Here is a 21,545-nt window from a genome sequence, read left to right on the forward strand (position 1 = left end):
CTGTATTTTTCTTGACTTAATTTCCTGTTAGATTCATGTGGTTCTGTCTTAAGCCTTTAGTGACCGAAAAAAAAGTACGAAATTTACTTTAAAATTTTTGTTTGCTAAATTTTTAGAGCTTTCTTTTCTTCTGAACAAAACGGTACCATCCTTTCAATTGAATAGCAATCCTCTATTTCAGTGATCATGTAGAAAAACATGACTGAAAGATAGCTTCATGGCATGGGAATACATTGAGAAATACCAATAAATGAAAGCCAAGACGCACATGTCCCAGCACGGACAAGTGTGGCCATCTAGTGTCAAAAACACGAGTAGGACAAATACTATAGTTCTGATTTGTTTTGTGCAGGAACAATTTTTGTTGATGACGAGTGTAATCATAATTGATCATGTTAGAAAATTTTGGGACGACTATACTCATTAACCGTTGCAAAAAGGCTAGAAAAAAGCGAGCCCCTTGGAAAAGAACTTGTAGTTTTCATTGTGCTCACATTGTTTTGACCAGGCACAACTACGAGGAATCTGCTGACTTACAAAACAAACGCCGAAGGTGGATTCGAGCTTGTTGCACCTTTCCTGAGGGCATCTATGAAGGAAAGAAGATACTCGGCTGTGCAAGACGAGGCAAGCAGTGTGTTGGTGACTGAATACATCTTTGGGCATGCACCAGGCGAGCAACTTGTGCTCACGTATGAGGTGAGAATACAATTTTATTGCTAGAGTTTTTAAAGTTTGCTGTTTGTTCCTGTAAATTTAAAATCTTTTTCAAATGCAACTGGGCAAGTGCTCTTAGAGATGAAATTCAACTTGAAAAACATCTTGAGCGGTGTTGGTGGTATAAAAGTTTGCAAGTTACTTACATTGTGGTGAAGCGGAAGCATCCATTTCTACCTCTGTCGGCCTTGAAGTGGCCCGGCCATTGCTAAGTGCAACAACACTTGGAGCAACAGCCAACTGAAAAAGTTCATTCATGCTGGGGAATCGTTGTTGGGCGCAAGAGCTGAGCACTGCAAGTCAACTTTTTGTCTTGTGTCTGTTTTTACTGCATGGCTAGGGACACACATGGTGTTCTTTTCTAGAAAAGTGGACTGTTGAGCTAGTTATTCATTTACGATGTATATAAGTAATGTGTAAAAGCGTGGGACAGGACAGAGAAAGCTGCGGAACAAGCACAACTGAACTTCTATTGGAAAAAGCAAATATAATAGGAAGCAAGAAAAAGTGTATATAAAAAAAAACTAAAAGCAATGAATGTGTTTGTTAGGTACCTTATCTCTGCTTTGTTTAACATCGAAGAATGGTTTGCCATACAGGTATTTCTCAGAACTATGAAAGCTTCAACGAGTTTACATACAATGTTATCTGCCATGCACTTGTCATGCAGCTTTCTTTGTATTGTGCAAGGTTCCTTTTTTCAAGCTATTATTATCTCTGAAGAGGCTAGGCTTCCTCGCTTCTGCTGTTATCAGTGTTGACTGTGATAGCCTTACAACAGCCATTATTCACACTGATGAAATCAGATACATTCACATTAAATGAGTCCACCCTATGCATGGCTGGTGGAGGAGCCTAGCTAATGTTCCATCCGTAAGCAGTCGTACTGTGCACGATTAACCTCCCTTCCCCGCAGTGCGAGTCATCATAGCTACGAGTGAAGAATAAAGCAACAGGCTAGGTCAACAAAAACAACACTTTATTGCTATGTTAGCAATAACGCGTAAATGTCGCGGATAAGGATTGTCCGCTCTATGAAAATGACAAAGGGTAGGCTTACTCCCTTGGTCGTCGATTGCCTTGACCGACAGGAAAATCTAAAGGTTGTCGTCCCTGTCCTCTGGCGGGTGCAAAAGAGAGTGTCTCTCTGTCGGCACTCTCGTTTTCTCCAACCTCCCGGTTTCCCTCTCCCCAATGATGGTTGTTCCCCTTGCTTTCCACAAGGGGAGCAACCCCTTGCGGAAACCCGTTTTCGCGAGAAGGGAGCGAAAGTAACCCGTTTTCGCGAGAAGGGAGCGAAAGAAGCTTCATTGTCTCCGTCTCGAAGCGACCAACATATTCTCGCAACTAGGCTGCCACAAAAGGGAAAGGAAGGATGCTTCCCCACAACATCTGCTTGCGTGCATGTGGCAATGAACTTATTACTTAATTTATTTTATTTATTTGGTAATACTGTCAACCCTCAGAGAGGGTCATAGAGGGTCAATTTAATTAGTACATAAAGGAACGTTTGCTGAATTATATAATAATGATAAAACAGAAACCCTTACTTATTAAAGCTTTATAAAACAATGCTATAGTTATAATGCTTTATATTTCATTTGGAGCTGTTCACTAGAAATGACATGCAAGCCCACAGCGATAAGTGAAGATGACCACTTAAATAGCTTTGAATTTAATTGTTTTACGATATGCTTAAGTCTATGGGCGTAAACTATTTTTAGCAGCAGTATTCAGCATCACAGGAGACCTTAGTGTCTACCTGGTTTATAATGTTGTCAAATTTTTCATTTCTTTGGTAATGGCAATGAGTGAGGAAGGTTTGTTTGGCCACACAGGTGTGCTAGTCGAGTAGGATTGCTACATTTTTTCAAATAGCAGCACAATGCAGTAGTACAGGTGGTATGATATTTGGTGCCTATCTAGCCCTAGAGCCTTTTTTTTGTCTACATTTTATTCAGGCTAATGAAGAGGAGTGTTGTGTAGAGCAGAGGCTGTGACATTATGAGCTACTGCCAGCCAGTTGGATCAAATTGTGCATCGTTGGTGTCGTCATTTGTGAAAAGCACCAACCTCGCAACTTGCCCTAATTTTTGCCCACAGGTCACGTCCTTGCATGAACACTCAAGAATGAGTTTTTTCAGTCACGTTTTCATATACTCTGGCTAAATAAATGGTGAATACATAGTGCACCAAGGCCATTTCATAGCCAGGAGTTAGCCAGGAGTCCATCTTTCCATCTTTGCGGGGGATGTGACACTCCAGCACTTCACTCTAGTCTACCTCAGTGGTTACGGTGCTCGACCTGTAGGGTTCAATCCCAGTGGCGGTGGTTGCATCTCAAAGGAGGAGGAACGCTAGAGGCCCGTGTACTATGCATCGTCAGGGTGTCGAAACTTCCTGAGCCCTCCACTGTGAAATACTTCATAATTGTTGCTTTGGGACATGAAACTCTAGATATCGTTGTTACTGTTGTCCTCTATTGAAAACTTCGTTTCCACACATACATGCCGAAACCACCATCAGTCACACAAAAAATGGCACTCCACAACGTGGCTGTCCTTCACAAACTTTCTGAAAGTTCAGTGTTAACAATGTAGTGTTCATGCCACAGTTCTGCCGTACTATGTGGCTTGGTGTAGGCAGCTGGAGCTACACTTTTTGTTCACAAAATGAAAAAAAAAATGACTATTTTCTACATGGTCTATACTTGCGCAGACAGTGTAGGGGTAGAGAAATAGCTTATTGTATAGTGCTAAGATAGAATGTGAACAAATCATATTTAGCTAAAATATAATCTTTAATTACTGCTGTAGCCGCCTAGTGAAAAGTTACCAAGTTAGCAAGCTTTCAGCCACCTCAACAGAGACCTCAACATTTGGGAGTCATGGTAACTTTGTGAGCAGCCTAAACAGGCAGTAAAATAGTGCTGAAAGGATTCTTTAAGGCACCACAGCAAATTTCAGTGGCTTTACCAATAGTTAAATCTAAGCACCCTATATTTACTACGACTACTTACAAAGTACTAAACAGTTTATTATTAAGGAGGCATCAGGAGGCACTAATGCTGCTTTTCGAGGGCAAGCACTACCTCGAAATCTCACATCTTTTGAGAAGTATTGCTACTTTTTATATTTCATTCACTGATTTGTCACTGTAGAGGGTGATTTAAAGGTATAATTTAAAAAATATGATATGCCTGAAAATAATAGAAACCCTTTGTACAAAAAAATTAAACAAGCTGTCTTCATCATCAAGTAAATATTGTCACAAGGCAGTAGTGGGATTGGGGCATAAAACAGTAGAGGGTCTCTGCCGGGAAGAAAAGACTAAGAAGCGGATAGAAACTGGTCGCAGCTCACTAGTGTGCCAGCCATTGTCGTAGAAATAATTCTTTAGATTGGGCTTTCTCACTTCGATTACCCGACTTTACCCCTATCTACCAAGCTGAGCTACTGGCGATTGTCCTAGCATTGCGTAAAGTGCCCCAAGATCTATCAGTGGTGATTGTTCTAACAGACTGTCTCTCGGTCTGTACTGCCTTAAGCTCACCAACTTATTCGCGTACCTTAGAAACTTTCTACTCCCTCATTCCTAGACATGTGTGACTCGTTCAACTAGTTTGGGTACCAGGCCATAGAGCTTTAGCTCTCAATGAGCATACAGATGCACTAGCTGTATCTTCCCTTGATTGTCCTGTTTTACCTATTTTGTCTACTTCTGAATATATCACAGCAGCACGCTTTGAAGAACGCACAACGGCCAATAATTTCAAAAAATCTCCTTTGTTTTTATCAGACTATCCACAGCTAAAGTTCCCTTGGAAGAACAAGTGGTGTTCATCAAGAAAGGAAGAAATAGTGATTACAAGGCTGCGTTGTCGAGTCCCTTCATTGAATGTTTACTTTCACAGGTCGGGTCTGGCACAGTCGCCTTTGTGCCTTCATTGTAATGACAGTGAATCTTTCGAGCACTTCTTTTTGTCATGCCGAAAATTCAAAAGTCAAAGGAAAAAACTACTAGAATCACCCCTACAAAAGTTGAACTTAAACTTGACACATCCGGTGATTTTTTCATTTGGCGCAGTCGCATTTGGTTTCAGCCACAGGAGCATAATTTTACCGCTATTACAAATTTCTTATGAGAATCTAAAAGAATGGACTGCTAAACATAGATAAATTCAGTTGTTTTATGCATAGAATTTTTATTTTTTGTGTGTTTATTATGTCTTATTATGTCTGTATTATGTGTTTTTGTGTGTGTTTATTATCCTTTTCAAGGTTTTTTTGTTTGTTTAGAAATCTAACACCTTTAAATTATTATCTATATTACCTAATTATTTCAACCCTTCCTTTCAAATAGTGAATTAATTTAAAAAGCAAGGCACCATCTCATTCACGGCCTATCCCCCTAGGCTGGTTGCGCCAAGTTGTTGAGGAACCAACCAACCAATCAACCAACCATTAACGTAGCGTGTATTAGCGCAGTACATAAAAGAAAGGGACATGACACAGACATTGAGATAGGTAGGTGCTAAACTTCCAATTGTTTATTTCATGCCAATCACACCCATTTTATACATCTGCGATTAAGCACAACTCATCTTGCACGTGTTCTTGAACCAAGGAACGTCATTTCCTTTTCTGACAAGGAAATCGATGATGAACTTACACACAAATGGCCTAATTGTTCTATAGCCTCGGCTTCTTTTATCTCCCATGTGAGCCGATCTCTAGAACGACCGATAACTATGCAACTATACAGATCAGGGGAGCACCCACAGTCTTTGCAGTGTGCCGCCAGGAATCCTCCCGCCGTAAGCTTATATCTTGCGTTATAGCAGTGCTCGCGTAATCTGTCATTCCCTACGTCTGTGTCTACCAATCTACCTCTACCTATCTACCTATCTCTACGTCTGTGTCGTGTCCCTTTCTTTTATGTACTGCGCTAATACACGCTACGTTCATGGATGACCAACTCACCTGGTCAGCAGCCCTTCCGAACCAACCATTGTCATCGCGTGTAAACATCGTAAATATCCGCAAATAAACGTTTCCTTGTACCTTGTAAGATTATTGGTGGAGGTGCTGGGTATGCCTACCTGGCTCTCCTGGCAAACCAACACGGAACTTCAGAGTGGTCGCCACCTTCATTTTCCTGCAACGGCTCAACAGGCCAAGCCACAAGAGCAACAGCAGCCACAGCAGCAGCAGCAGCTGCCTTTTCTGATTCTCCTGCCTCCATGAGACCCCGAACCTTCTCAAGCACAAGCAGGGACAAGGTGAATGTCGAAGATTGGGTCGCATTGTACGAGCGCGTGAGCGAATACTATAGATGGGACCCCACGTTGTTGCTGGCCAACGTTGTATTTTACTTGCGGGATACGGCATTCACCTGGTATGAGACACATGAGTTGGAGTTGACCAGCTGGGACATTTGCAAACTGAAGCTTGTCGAGTTGTTCAGCAGGCCATTTGAGCGAAAGCAGGCCGCGAGGAAAGACCTGGAATGTCGTGTGCAGACATCGACGGAATCATATGTCTTATATATAGGACGTATTGGGCCTCTGTCGAAAGGTGGACGAGAACATGAGCGAAACTGACAAAATCACCCATATTTTAAAGGGAATTGCCGACGACACCTTTAATCTGTTGATCGTTAAAGATTGCGCCACCGTCGACGTGGCTGTGAAGGAATGTCAGCCCTTCGAGCACGCCAAGAACCGTCGCATAACCTGCCAGTTTGCGCGTCTGCCTAATACTGCAGCCACTTCGACTTGCGAAGACTGCCCCAAGTTCACGCAAGCTACATCATCCGAAAATGTCATCCGAATCGTTTGCCGCAAACTCGAAGCAATGGCTCCTGCAGCCATCGCTTCCGACGACCCTCAATATAACGCATCCACCGTCTCCTTCATCCAAGCCGTCATTCGCCAAAAAATAGCAAATCTCGGCATCGCACCTGTTTTCACTGTTCGCACTACCGAGAGTTCGACTTCGGTTAACCAGATCCCGGTGTACTCATCCCGCTACCCTTCCCGCGCAGCCCAATGCCAACTTCCTGTTCCTTGACGAGGGCCGCATTCTGGGGCACTACATATTGACTGAATATTTTGTTTTATTGTTCTTGTAACCTTATTTTATTGTGTTCTCTAATTTAATGCCATAAGTACAATCAAGTGATTTTCTATTGTCATACTTAATCATACCTAACTTTGCCAATACCTAACATTTGTGATATATTAGTGATACCTAACCATGTTTAACATTGTTAATGATGACTGACAGAAGGCATTCTGGAATACTGTAGCGTTTTTAACGTCACTGTGTCTTTTGTGCAAGTATTTTGGTATATAACTAGAATTCAGGGTATTGCTAAAATCACAATTTGATTGTTAAACACAGATTTGTGGTGAAACCCAGTAATTTCAACTACTCATAGTTCTAGCATACCTAAATTTAGGTGCACTGGATGAGAAAAACATAAATTGTTTGACTAGTGCTTTTTGGCTATAACAAATTTTCTATCTTTATATATTTGCTACTGGGCCAATGTGTTTGCTAAGCTAGCCTTCTAAATTTCGTTGCACTGATAGAAGTCTGGTCAAAGAGAACAGTTTGTGCCTTTTGTATGTGTGCAGGTTCCTGGATCAAGCATCTGGCCAGCCCCTCAATTGCTTTGTATAATTATAGTTACTATAAAGCATGCAAGTTTTGGGACAAAGTGTGCAGTCATTGTTATGTTTAATAAAGGTTACAATATGCAAGATTTGTTGAAAATTTGCATTTACTTTTTGATGTGCAGTATAATGCATTCCAGGCAACACCAGAAACAACAATGAGTTGACATTTAAAAGGCCGTCTTGTCTCCAAGCAAAACAGATCATCTTAATGATGGATGGCAGTCACTAATTAACTCTTTCAATAATTATAGCACCAATTTTCCTGGTTAAAATAGTGCCAGCTATGATTTGATGCCAAATTATGTAGCTGTTCCTACCTTCACTTTGACAGTGAACAGCTAAGTGCACCGATTGTAAAACGCTGACATAGTGCAGCAAATTAACCACGGAAAACGCTCAACAAGCTGGTTTGCATGAAAAATAAATGTCCAGAAAAGGTGTTAAAAGATCTAGAAACGTCTTTTAAGAATTTTGGCAAGAAGTTTACTAGACTTCTTATGATATAAGTGTAGTAAACATTTACAAATGTTCTTTAAAAAATCTAGAAAGACATTTTTTAGACTTCTTGCTAAAAGTTTTCTAGTTGTATAATAACGTAGCATTAGCACACCTACACTGTGCTAACGCTTTCAAGCGGAGGTTTTCAAGCTGCAATTGGGTTTAAATAACATCTCAACAAGACTTCTTATATACTTTTGAACTATACTTTTTGGACATTTACTAGAAGTTTGTTAGCTTTTCTTGTGTTTCGTGGGTTCCGCCGCAAGCCGCGACATGTGCAGCTCATGTGTGATCCGCCTGTGCGTGATAGTGATTATGTCATTTCACCCATTACCGACGTGCTAAAGCATTCCATTGCTTTCCCGCACACCGTGGTGAGAGTACGCCACAACCAGACCTGTTTGTCTTTTTTAAACTTTGGTTTCCCCGCGCTTGTGCTGCCTGCTGGTATTAAACTAGGCGTCATGTTGTGGTTGCAAGGGTGTGATATCTCTGAGCTGTCAGCTGAGCAAGCCACTCCGCACGTCAACTTGCTCACTGCGCCCAACCCTTCAAGCATTGACATTGCCAAAGTGACAGCGCCAGATCTCTCGCCCTCCGAAGCACAAGACCTCCACCGTCTCTTGACATCCTATGCGGACATATTTGATCTAGATAACCGCCCGTTAGGCCAGATATCAGTTGTGACTCATCACATCAACACTGGCAATGCCAACCCAATACATCGCCGCCCTTACCGTTTATTCGCTGCCGAATGCTCTGTCACCAGAGAGAGGTCGAGAAAATGCTCGCCAAAGGCGTCGTCGAACACTCATCTAGTCCATGGGCATTCGTGGTCATGCTTGTCAAGAAGAAGGACAACACATGGTGGTTTTGCGTTGACTAGAAACATCTCAACAATGTCACTAAGAAGGACGTTTACCCCTTACCAAGAATAGATGACGCCCTTGACTGCCTTCATGGTGCAAAGTTTTTCTCGTCCATGGACTTTCAATCTGGTAATTGGCAGATCTCTGTTGCCCCACGTGACCGAGAAAAAACAGCATTTGTAACCCCTGATGGGTTATATCAATTTAAGGTAACACCGTTTGGGCTTTGCAATGTGCACACCACCTTTGAGCGCATGATGGATTCCCTTCTGCGCGGCTTCAAATGGTCTACTTGCTTGTGCTACTTAAATGATATAATTGTTTTTTCACCGACGTTTGTGAGCCATCTTGAGCAACCGTCATGTATTCTCCGAGTATTCTGCAACGCTGGTCTTCAGCTGAATTCCTCCGCAAGCCGTTTCGGCTATCGCGCAATAATTGTATTTGGTCACTTTGTTAACGCATCTGGGGTACAGCCCGCTCCGGACGAAATTCCCACAGTGACTCTATTTCCCATACCCTCGTCTGCTAAGGATGTCCGGAATTTCCTTAATTTGTGCTCCTATTTCCGCCGCTTCATCCGGAATTTTGCCGATATTGCACGGCCTCTCCCCAAGCTTTTTAAAAAAGACGTCCCATTTACTTGGAATTTGCCTCAAAGTGCTGCATTTTCGGCACTCATTGCAGCTCTCATGACTATGCCAATATTAGCCCACTTCAATCAGACTACACCGACAGAAGTTCTGACTGATGCCAGTGGCCACGGAATCGGTGCTGTTTTAGCTCAGTGTCAGCATGGACGTGACTGCGTCATCGCCTACGCCAGCCGCCTTTTGTCCCCTGCCGAGAAGAACTATTCCATCACCGAAAGAGAGTGTCTTGCTCTTGTTTGGGCTGTCGCTGAATTTCGCCCGTACCTGTTCAGGCGCAATTTTACTGTTGTAACTGATCACCATGCGCTCTGCTGGCTTTCGTCACTCAAGGCTCCCATGGGACGTCTTGGTCGTTGGTCTCTCCGCCTTCAAGAATACACCTTCTCGGTCATGTTAAATCTGGTCGCCTCCATCAGGACACTGACTGCCTGTCACGGTATCCAGTGGATCTGCCAGACGCCACAGAGAGAGCTACTGAGGCTTGCATCTTATCAATATCGGACTTTCCTGATATCGCTTTTGAGCAATGCTGCGACCCTGATTTACTTCCCATCATAGAAAGCCTGAGTTCTGCTACTCCACCCACTTCTCTGAACTTGTATTTCCTTAATAAAGAGGTTCTCTACCGCCATAACATGCGCCCTAATGGTCCTGACCGCCTTCTCGTCGTGCCTTCACATTTACGTGTAGATGCTCTCCGACAGCTTCACTGTGAACCTGCCGCTGGTCACCTGAGAGTCACCCGCACTTATGATTGCGTCCGGCCCCATTTTTTCTGGCCACGCCTATACCGCTCTTTGCAAAAGTATGTCACCAGCTGCGACATTTGTCAACATCGAAAAGGACCAACATCTCTTCCAGCTGGCCTCTTTCACTCTATCGAGATCCCTGCTGAATCATTCTACCGCGTAGGGCTCGACCGTCTAGGGCCATTTCTCACTTCTGCATCCAGGAACAAATTGGCAACTGACTACGCGACACGTTATGCAATCACCCCCGCTTTCCCAGCCAGCTGCGCTACCGATTTCACCGACTTCCTACTGCATGACATCATTTTGCATCACAGTGCTCCTCGACAGCTCGTTACTGACCAAGGCCGATACTTTTTATCTAGCCTTGTCCAGGAAATTGTACGTTCCTGTTCCATCAACCACAAGTTCACAACGGCGTACCATCCACAAACTAATGGACTTACAGAGCACCTGAATCGCACTATCACCAACATGACATGTTGTCGATGTATGTTTCTCCAGACTACTGCGACTGGGACGCAACATTACTCTACGTCGCCTTCGCTTACAACTCCTTCAGACATGACACCGCAGGCTATTTCCCGTTCTACCTTCTTTATGGACGTGAACGTTCTCTGCCTCTTGATACACTTCTTCCCACTGATTCAAGCTCTTCTGTCACATACGTTTGCGATGCCATAGAACAAGTTGACACAGCACGACAGATTGCCTGAGAACGACTTATACTTTAAGCCTCTCAGAAAGATCGGTACGATCGTCACCACCTTGAAGTTTCATATGCACCCGGTTTTCTAGTACTCTTGTGGACCCCATGTCGTCTCATTGGCCTTTGAGAGAACACTGAATGAGAGAACACTGTGAGCACAAGCAAAAGCAAATACAGTGCTCTGTTTATTTCTTCTCATTTTTATCTCATTCTTATGATGCTACATTTTCTTGAAGTCTCATTTTGTACCAAGGAGCTCAATTCTGAGCCCCTGGTGTGCGTCATTTTCACTGAGACAAAACTTGCGCTTCGTTCACTCTTGTTCGTGAATTTGATATCATGACAAAAAAAAAACAAAAAAACTTAGTGCTAGTGATAAACACTGTAATGGGGAAACCATGACACAGTGCATCCCATCCTCATTGTGACAGAAACGAAGCAGCGCGCACCATTTAATTCTTTAACTGGGAGTGGCCGTCATGAAAGCTAGTTCATGCTAAAGGCGAAATTTCCAATATGTCACTCACACTAATTTATGTCCATGGTGGCTGAATCTCAATATCACCTGTCAAAAGTTAGACAAATGTGCACTACTCAGGCATGTCTTGAGCCACGGTCAACAGTGAGTCGTTTGCAGGACTGCTACAAGCACGAGCAGAGGCAGAAGATGACCAAGGAGACCAACCGCGTTCTAGGAGGTACAAACGTGATGGTCGGTGTGAGGCAGCGATCGCTGAACGTGCAGACGAGCGCCAACGTCTATGGGCTCTCGTGGACAGTGAACATGCAGTCGTCTGGTGTCAAGCAGGAGCTGAGATTCAACTTCGAAAGGTTCGCCACATAACTTTGACATCTATACTTTGCTCGTAAGCAGCCAAAAAAATATTGTATAGATCCTACTTTCTTGTTTCTAAACTATTATGTCATTATCTGCTGTAATATCACTGCTTTCCAATCCTTAAAGCTAAAGGAAGTATTCCACAGAAAGCAAAATTAAACAACTTGATTGCTAGGTAAATTGGTGTAACGTCTTCCCAAGTTAGTGCCTCTGTTCAGCATTGGTCATGTATTCACGCTTTTTTTTTGTATTCAAAGCTATTTAGCCTTGCAACTTGCTTGCGTTCAGTTATTCTCATGGGGAGTACATTCGTTTTTATCGAATGTCAATAAAGTGTAAATTTTTAAGAAATGAATCTTATTGTATTCTTGTGTGCAAAAGTAGTGAAGCCTCAGCATTACACTTTTGATTCTAGTTTTAGCATCTGCTAGAGAGTTGATTGCCTTTTCTGTGGAGACCGTTTTCTTGCTCTGTAGTTGTTTTTCCAAGGCAGTGTCAAGTTCTCGAGCATTGTTGCTGTTTCAAGCGAACCACATGCAGTGACTTCTCACAGTGACATCAAGTGCACTATGCGGGCGTGCATGTTCCATGTGTTGTCTTCTTGGTGCAGCTTAGACATGTCTTCGATATCAACGTGCCGGACTTGTGAAGTGCCAATCTATAGCCATTGAGTGACAGAACTACAACTATGGGTTGTTACACAAGTTATGGTTATTGCTGTTGGTCCACCTTCAAACTATGCCAATGTGGCTGGTAATGATGAGAACGTGAGGGCTGCATGCAACACGCAGCTCTGTTACAGCGAAGGCTCGAAGAACAGCCTTCCTAACAATCACTTGGAGACTCTCTTCGGGTCAACCACTGCAAGGGCAGTTAATTGCTAGTTACCTGCTATGCCATAGATCATTGTAATTTTTCAAGTAAGGTAATAGTACTAACTTTGTTGTGCGTCATTTTGCAGGGAAGCAAGTTATCCACTATGTGAGGCACATTGTTGATGGCGAGGAAGGATTATGGCTGAGACCTTCGTAATGGGAGGGTGGGGGGGTGCTAAATTATTTACATTTTGCACCTGGTTACTAACTCAAAACCCAATATTATAACAAACCTGGATATAACGAATTATCAGTTATAATGAAGTAAATTTAGAATATTCCTAATTGTAGTGTTAAAACTATAGTGTTAAAAATACACCTTTATAACAACTTTTTTGTTATAACAAAGTTATTTTTGTGTAAAATGCAACTTTGTTATTATAAGAGATTTGAATTATTTTACTTTTCTGCCAGGCTATATTTCATTCTTTAAAAAAAATACTGATGGAATTATGAGGTGCCCCAAAAGGAGCATCTTTCCTTTCCATAATCTGCACTATCAACGTTCTTCTTACATAAGAGCCAAACAACACATGTAAAATATTTTACTTTACTTTTGAAGTTTTCATTGCACTGCATCGGTAAGCCAGTGCAATTGAAAATACCACAGCGAGTCAACACAGTTCACTGGGCTTGTTAAATTGGCATTCTGCATACAGTCTGAATGGTGAAAACCATCATCATAGTCTCTAATTCTGGACATAAATTCACTCACTGTTGTATGCATGGCAACTGACAGTAAACAGAGAACTGCTGCTAGTATGTCGCGAGTTTTTCGTGATGTCAGACTTGCGGTGATGCATCACTGCAAAGTCATTCTCTCGATACCGAAACCTAGGAGTGTTAGAAATATATTCAATGCATTCTAAAGCACTACAGAATGCTGTTTAAGGTCCTCCAGAACCGTGTTTTTATTTAGAGCAACAGCCCAAAGATAGAGAAAATTTGTGTCAGTATTCTTTTAAAGAGTCTACGTACACAAAAAATACATGCATAATTTTTTTGGTCTGTTGCCTTATGCAATAAAATTGTTACTGGTTACATAAGCTTTTGTACTGATTTCAAATATGTGATCAGTGTTACGTCAAGTTGCATCGTTTTTTTTACTATGACAATATGTAAAGTGAAACTTTTCTAGCAGAGACTTTTTCTGCCACTAAACCTTTATAATTATGAGTGATTAATGGCTCATATTGCTTGACGTTAATTGTAGAATGCAAATAACTATCAGGAAAGTGTGTATAAAACATTTTGATGGCCAATAATAATTGTAGCGTGAGAATTGTTGGAATTCTCAGCCTATACTAATAGCTTAATTTGGGTTCGTAATAAGTATACAGTCAATATCAAGTTTCAAAGAAGCTACTTGCTCACTTCACATGTTAAGGCATATGTGGGAACAATTTCATCGTGATTGGGCTATCAGAAATACCCAAGTCATCATGTCCGAACTGAGAAAGTTGCCCAAGAAATGGATCTCGAGAAAAATACATTTTAAAGGGACACTAAAGTCAAGCAACAATTTATGTCAAAGTCAAAGCGCAATGTATGACAACATCTAAAACAACAATATTATCAACATCAGTGCCCTACTTATTGAGAAATTGAAGTAAATGCACAAGAACACAAGCGCCGCAGTAGGACATCTTCAAAATTTTCCCGATGACATCAGACGGACCACCTACAATAATCACTAGTAATGGATCTAACTGCACTAAATAAAGAACATTTCATGCATTAAGAGATGATATAAAATACTGCTTGTTAGTTTCTGCTTGATTCATGAAAAAAGGAATCGCCGGACGTTACTATGAGGAACGGCGCGAACGGTTCAAAAATTCAATTTTCGCATGATTACACGGGACAGATGGTGCCATCTAGCGGGGCGCAGTTGAAACGAAAGCGTCTGCAATCTCGAAGCCAACGGCGGGAAATTGATCAATGGCCGTTGTTGCTGTTGTGGCTCCCGCTGCTTTCAGTCTGCTGCTACTAGGGTAGTAAAGCCGGGCAACGTTGTGCATGGCAACAGTGACGTGAGGCGGTTTGGTCGGTCCGCTTCTTGAGGCGGATAATTTGAAGTGCCCTAACCTGATGCAGAGCACTAATACGTGGTTTTATTTCAAAATAGGCTCTTGCTTGCCACAAAAGTAACACTACGAGGTTTCTGGACCGTCATTTCAACAGTCAATGTCGAATTAATAGTTGACTTCAGTGTCCCTTTAAAGATATAAGTGAAAGCTCATCTATAGGGAAAAGGTATGTTTTTAAAGCTAATTTCTACCAACATGAAAGTTTCGAAATTAAGGTTATTTCAGCATGTGGCTTTAGTGGACTCCTCATTCAAAATGCAATAACAAGCAGCCACGTGACAATTACCAGGGTACTCTAGACAATCAGCTCTCTTTAGTTTTTAATGGCCACCTTGTGCTTTTTAAAGGGAGTTTTAGCCTATTTTGAGTTTAACTACAATCTTTATTATTTTTATCATGAAAGTAGAAAAACTAAACGAGTGAAAACAAGTAAAAAAAGAATCTGTGATGAAAAAAAAAAAACTTGCATTTTTCGAGTAGCATTTCCCAATGTGATTCCTTGCCTGAAATGACCCCTGTGTTGGGTGTTTTTGCAAAGTAATTTCGGATCCTAGAAATTTGCAAAAGAATCAAAGCTGTGTGTGATATAATGCGCATACATTTTTTTCCTCATTATGTGCGCTAGCTTTTATGAAGAGCAGCAACGGTGACGGTAAACAACTAGGCTACCAAAAGCGGCTGCTGTTGTGATCTCATAACAGCTTTCACTGTAAAAGGAGCATAAGGTGAGCTGTGCGGCATGAGACTGCCTTTAATGGACTAGGGTGTGTGTTGTGGCCACATGCTAGCTCATGGTTCATGCAACATCACTCAGGGTGCGTTCAAGTTCTTGAAAACCTTGAAAACCCTTGAATTCGAGAAATGAATTTTCAAGGTCCTTGAAAATCCTGAATTTTTTTCTCATCCTTGAAAATTCTTGAATTTCCTGAGCACTGCCAATCAACATTGTGCCCTCCTTTATGGGGTAGATCAGCATACTTGCCAAGTCTCTCGAATTATGACCAGTTCTTACAACTGCACAGTTGTCAGGAAAATCTCCCGGAAATTGAAATTACTGTGCGTGATCTGGCCACCTTGACAAAAATGCAGGCCAATGCAATTCAGGCTTTTTGCGAACCCATTGCCTTTTTTTGTGAACGAATTTAGGCGGCGTTCATGTAAACGTACAGTAGAATTTCAATGATGCGAAACCAGCAGATATATGAAGTCGCGAAATTCCCCAGCCAAGTTGCTTGGGCCAAAATTCAGATGTTCCGAGCTTTTTTCTTCATTGTGGCGGGTCGTATCAACTTTAGTGCCGAAACCGTGTAACCAAGGCCGAGAGCAGTGTTCCAAAGAATAAGCAACGTTGTTCCTGTCGATTAGGGTACTTTGGCTATACTTAAACATTTATTTGGTTACTTTGGCTATACTTGGACGTTTAGTTTTCAGTCAGCCTTTAGCAAAGCTTCAACCTGCACTTTCCCGGCAACTGGCTGTGTCGTCCCATCCGTTCACGTGTGTCCCAAAAAGACATACATGAGTTGTTTTGAGAGAAATAGATTGTGCTAGTTGTTGTGATGTTGAAAATTTTGAGAGATACAAGTAGTATTTTCGCTCCCCTTTCAGACTTGCCTTCTTTACTGTAGTAGAGAAGTCCTAGTACCCTCGGGTGTTGAGCCACTTCAAATTGGTACGAAGCCGCAGAACGCCAATGTTTACTGTACCCTCCTCCCCCCCTGTTTATTTCGCGATGTTCTATTTTTGGTGCAAAAAAAAGAGGGCAAAATAAATCAGCACGATCCCGGCTCTTCTCGTTGCGAAAGTCTCCCAGATTCAGAATCTTCGAACTTGGCAGGTACGTACGTATTAATTGGTGTCGACCTGACCAACTCTCTATTTCTGAAACAGTATTTTGGCGTGAGTTGATATGGTTTGGTTTTGCAAAACTGCATGGGGAATAAAGCTTTACTGCATCAAAATGCAGTAAAGCTCTTAATGCTCTTCAGTGCTGGCTCTTTTTCTATTGTGCATGCAGTGAAGCTAATGAAGCTGACGTGAGCTAAAGTGCAGACTAGACATGTTTGTTATAATTTCAGTATGCATGTACTATATAAGTGCAATAAAAATGAGTCAATATTGCGTGCCCCTTTCAGTCCTTAAAAATCCTATGACAGATCCTGCAAGGTCCTTGAAATTCCTTGAGTTTTCGCTTTGAAAGCTTAAATGAACCCTGTCACTTATCCTTGAGTGAGGTTATGTATATATTGCAACTTCTCTAAGTTTCAGACTGGCATAGAGGTGATGGGCGCGTAATCAGGAGTGGCAGAATTTGACTCGAAGTTACCTGTTCCATTCCAGTCTGAGCAGGCCAGAGTGGCCGTAACTTGATTCTCGGGATATGGCTAATGTTCGTCATGGTAAAGTGCTAGGAAGAATGGAGCCGTTGACAAAAGCTTGATTTGGGTGATTTGGTTCTTGCTGAATACTATCCTGATTACGAAAAGCACAGGACAAGGCTGAAAATTCTTTAGCATTTTACCATTATGAAGGTATACCAACATGCCCAACTGGTAGTTATTCTAAATGTGGTTCATCATGGAATATAATATAGTTGGGTTAGGTACGGACAGAGAAGGGACACAGCGCTATTTATATCTAATCCATCGCAATGTAACATATTCTATAATGAACATCCACCAACTTGCCCAACTCTCGATTCCGCTCAATGTTAACCACATTGAGCTTTATCAGACAAGAAATTTCATGTGCATGTTACTGCCTACTTAAATCACCCTTCTCATAAATTTAAGGAAGTCATCAGTGGACATCAAGCTGTCTTGGTTTTTTCTGGTTGTTGCAAACATTGAAAACTGCACTATGTGTTCAGAAGCGTTAGCTTTGATGTGTGACTGTGTCGCACAACCTTGTTCAATGGCATTCCCCACAATGGCATCCACAATATACGCAGACAGCTGCGTATATTGCGCATTTTTGATAGACTTCGATTTTCTTGCGCCAATCTGCTCCAAAAGCATAAAAACCACGAAATTGCACCGAAATTGTCCAAAACAACCTTGAAAGCTAAAATTTTGATGCCAACCTCAGCTTCAGTAGGAAAAGAGGCCGAGTTCACTAATAAGATGTGCCCAATCGCGTTTTTTTTATTTGTACTTTTTGGTGACAAAGGTTTATGGTGCCATCATAATCTCCTCTAAACTGTTGTAAATATGCGTGACCCCGCAAGAAAGTGCTGCCGCGCATCGAGCCTACTGCTTCGACTAGCTAGGCTGTGTGTTCTGGTGCCACTGTCGCTTTGTTAAAACCACAGAATTCAGTGGCGAGCGTAGCAAGGTTGGCTCTCAGGCTCTTTGTTGTGCGTAGCATGTTCCTGTTCCTCTGGTCGCTGCGGCTTTTAGGTCGATGCTGCTGCATGCGGTCACCTACGTGTGTGTGTTTCCGTGAGTGACTAACTGTAAACGTGCAGTCGTTTCCCTGCATGCGACGGGTCTTCTGGATGCTCTGGTGCGTGCACATGCGTTTTAAAAATGGGTTTCTTGAGCGACAGAATGCATGCAGCCCATTCCCGGCTTAAACCCATTAGCTTAACTTATTTAGACAAGTGAGTTTTCATTGCATTTTGCATTTAAAATAGCCATCGCACTCGAGATCCGTGAATCGCTGTCGCTGGTAGAGAGAAACACTTGGTTATTTACGAAGCTGTGGTGACATAACCCGCGTTCAAATCATTTAACATGATATGAACAAGCACCTCGGTGCTTTATTTGTGACTCATTTCCCATCGGCGATCATGTGGCACAGTTTTCGTTATTTGCCACTGCTCCCTTTTGTAATCTAACCACGGCCGGCCATGTCTAAACCATGGCCGCTGGATAAAAGCCGTCGTGTCTAAACCCTCAACGTGCACTTTAAGAGGCGTGGCTGCGTGCGTGCTGGTTCTGGGTTATGCTTTTAGGCTTAGCTCAATTGGTGTTTCGGTCGGAGGCTGACTTCGTTCTCTTTCTGTGCTTCTTATGTAATAAAACTGGCCTCTGTGCGTTTGGCAGTTCATTTGTGGGAACACGAATTTCTTATTTGGGCTGCTTTGCGCAAGTTGCAGAGCGGCAATCGCAAGTCGATGTATTGGGAGTTGCACATCGATGGTGATGACCTGCGATAAAAAAAAAAAAAAAGAACTGGTCAATGTGTGCTGTATCAATAACGCGTGGTTGCTCACATGGAGAAACATTATTAGTATCGATTGTTTATCACTTAGTGCTATGCGCATGGGCTTTACGAGATATTTAGTGCGGCGAGGTTTCTTGGCTCCCAGCTAGAATCCTGAATGTGGTCTCGCTCGAGGTGGCTACAAACGGCAGTGCAGCATGCTTTTGTTGTGTTAAAAGCTTTTGACGCTATCATGTCAGGCTTTTCTTTATGTTACGTAACTAAGGTTCTTGTACAATCACATTTTCTGAACTTTTTTTTTCTCTAGTGTGATGCCTTTTTTTTTAATGTTTCCGAAAAAGCTAGTTTTCAACAAAACCTTTCTTTATTAAATATATTTCGCATGTTTGTTATGAGGGCTAACTAGGTCATGTGGTATGGGAAAAGGCACTGTAGTTCATACCTATCGATAATCTCTTTAAAAAAAATTCTTTTAAATCTGTTTCGGTGGTATGTGTATAACAAACCAATTAAAATATGGACTGGTGCCCCCACGTGGCTAAAAATTTTCATGTTGAAGCTCCCGGAACGACATATTAAATGCCACTAACTGCTCCCAAGCAAGATTATTCTTGAAATTGATTTCTCCTCCAAGAACTGCTCCCAATTTAGTCTTAGCTGTCTCAACCCTGAATATACTCTAGTTTCATGCTTAAAGTATTCAAACCCATTCGGAGGTGTTGCTGCTACATTTTTCAACCACAAGTTGGACCTCCAGATGCTAGCTGACTCGTTTGTCATCTTTCAGAGGACCTGATGGCGATGTGGGCTGGATCAGAGAGCTGCTGGCAGATGAGTTCTTCACGGAAAATGGTTCCGGTGCCTGGGCTTATTTGCTGCTCCACTGGAAGACACCCGCCACTGTCGGCAAACACAAGGCAAGTGCTGGTGGTAATGTGTTGCACGTGCCAGGACTGTTGCAGTACAGTCAGTGCTTGCAGTCTTGTACAGGGAAAATGGTCAAATGACGATTGTGAAATACCAGAAGTTCTACACAGCTGCAAAAACATGAACCAACCACTGCACAACAGTGTGGATTGGTAGTATGCATTGTAGAAATGTTTTGCAATGATTATCTTGTAGTTGCCAAAGAGCTGTTGTAGGTACTGAAGGAGGTATCGTGAATGCCAGTTGTAGTTGAAACACTGAGCAGCATTTAAGGTAACTTGAAGAGAGTTTAGCATGTCGGGATGACTACCCTGAAATGTGATGGTGTAGTTTGACTATACGGTAAATGGTGATGACGCAATGACTGAAGTCGCTAACTAAAAACATCTGGAGGTATTGCCAAGAGTACTTTCAGGTACTTAGCGTGTTGGGCAGCATTGTCAGTCAGAAGTCATAAGCCAGACTACACCCAATGCAGGGCAAAGGCCTCTGCTATGTTCCTTTATTCAACCCGGTCTAGTGCTTCCTGCCGCCACGTTATAAGGGCAGTCCACTTATAACAATATCCAACTGCCAAAAAAATACCATTGTGATAGGCAGTAATTGTGATAAGTGGGTTGAGGAAAAGAAGGGCCGAAAGGAAATCAAAACATTTCACTTGCACACAACTAAGGTAATGCAATTATGTACTACTTGTTTCATAAAATCCAATCTTTCAACTCTGATAGCTTCACGCAGAGCTGGCGCACATCTTTTTCAGGTCCTTTGCAAAAACTAAGTCCCCAAGGAACTGTACTATCTATTGGGTTTACTGCAATGACAGTATGTAGAAGATTGCTCAATTTGGAAATTCACTGTCAATGGTATTGTGGCACTCCATTGTTTTATAACACCGATGTTTTCTATAGCGCTTGTAACTGAACTACGTGTGAAATAATTGAAGCTTAATAAATTGACAAAGTGAAAGAAAAATGTGTCAGTGTGTGTCACGATTTATTTTTTGCAACGAATTGGATTGAGAGAAATGGGAGACAGGCATGGCAAAATAAACACTTTATAAACAAAGAACAAACGAAGCAAGTACACAAAATTTGTATTAAAGCACTCAAAATTCACTAACACTATATGTACACACCTGTCTACAACGGATTGAAAACCAAAACTAACTCTGCATTAGAGCCAACTCTAGCCCTAGCCAGTAGCTATCTGAAATGGCGTTTGAGTGCGGAAGCGTTCTTACAGTTTGTCCCGTTGCCACATCGACGATTCGTCGATGCTGTCATCAACATATTCCCCAAGTTCCTACAGTCATCATCCTCTTTCGCCGAACGAGCCGCTCGATCTCATTGCTGTTTTTTTTTCGGTCTTCCTCGTCTTCTTTGGATCAGTTAGGCTTAGCTCAACTCGTCAACGGTATCTTGACTGGGGTGCAGGCCGCATTCATTCTGGCTAGAAGCAGAAGAGCTGTAGGCCCACCAGGAACTGCGGTGATAGGTTGCGGCAAGTCCGGGCAGCCTCACTCAAGTCTTTCGAAATTGACAGCCATTCCTCGAGCCTTTTCACCAACAGCCTCAGAACTAGGCGGCTCTACTGCCTCCGTCACAGCAGTGACGCTGACCTTCCTAATCTTCGCAGTTCGAAGCCCAATGCACAGTGACAGCTCATCCTCTGGGATTTCCCATTACCGCTCAGGTCGCTTGCCACGAGCTTTCTTGCCCCATCTGGTACACAAATGTGGTGCATATCCGCACCATCGGGGGTCTCGCAC

At 42.3% G+C, this 21,545-nt stretch overlaps 2 protein-coding genes across 5 annotated transcripts in view; one reads left to right on the top strand and one right to left on the bottom strand.

Moving 5' to 3' along the window:
• The window catches only part of LOC119181451 (uncharacterized), a 607,968-nt gene that overhangs the window by 240,548 nt on the left and 345,875 nt on the right, over window positions 1-21,545 (top strand). For all 4 annotated transcript variants that reach the window (XR_012888604.1, XR_012888603.1, XR_012888605.1 and 1 more), the window contains exons 20-22: window positions 509-699; window positions 11,518-11,711; window positions 19,638-19,767. Coding sequence is in view for 1 of the 4 variants with exons in the window: in XM_037432704.2 (XP_037288601.2) it covers window positions 509-699; window positions 11,518-11,711; window positions 19,638-19,767 (515 nt within the window). In the remaining 3 variants the exon portion in view is untranslated. The remainder of the gene's footprint in view (window positions 1-508; window positions 700-11,517; window positions 11,712-19,637; window positions 19,768-21,545) is intronic.
• The window catches only part of LOC119181453 (uncharacterized), a 159,530-nt gene that overhangs the window by 122,657 nt on the left and 15,328 nt on the right, over window positions 1-21,545 (bottom strand). Inside the window, exon 3 of the mRNA XM_075882781.1 lies at window positions 864-957. The gene's annotated coding sequence lies outside the window, so the exon portion shown is untranslated. The remainder of the gene's footprint in view (window positions 1-863; window positions 958-21,545) is intronic.

Source organism: Rhipicephalus microplus, unplaced genomic scaffold (genome assembly GCF_043290135.1).
Source record: "Rhipicephalus microplus isolate Deutch F79 unplaced genomic scaffold, USDA_Rmic scaffold_14, whole genome shotgun sequence".
In the NCBI taxonomy this organism is placed as follows: Eukaryota; Metazoa; Arthropoda; class Arachnida; order Ixodida; family Ixodidae; genus Rhipicephalus; species Rhipicephalus microplus.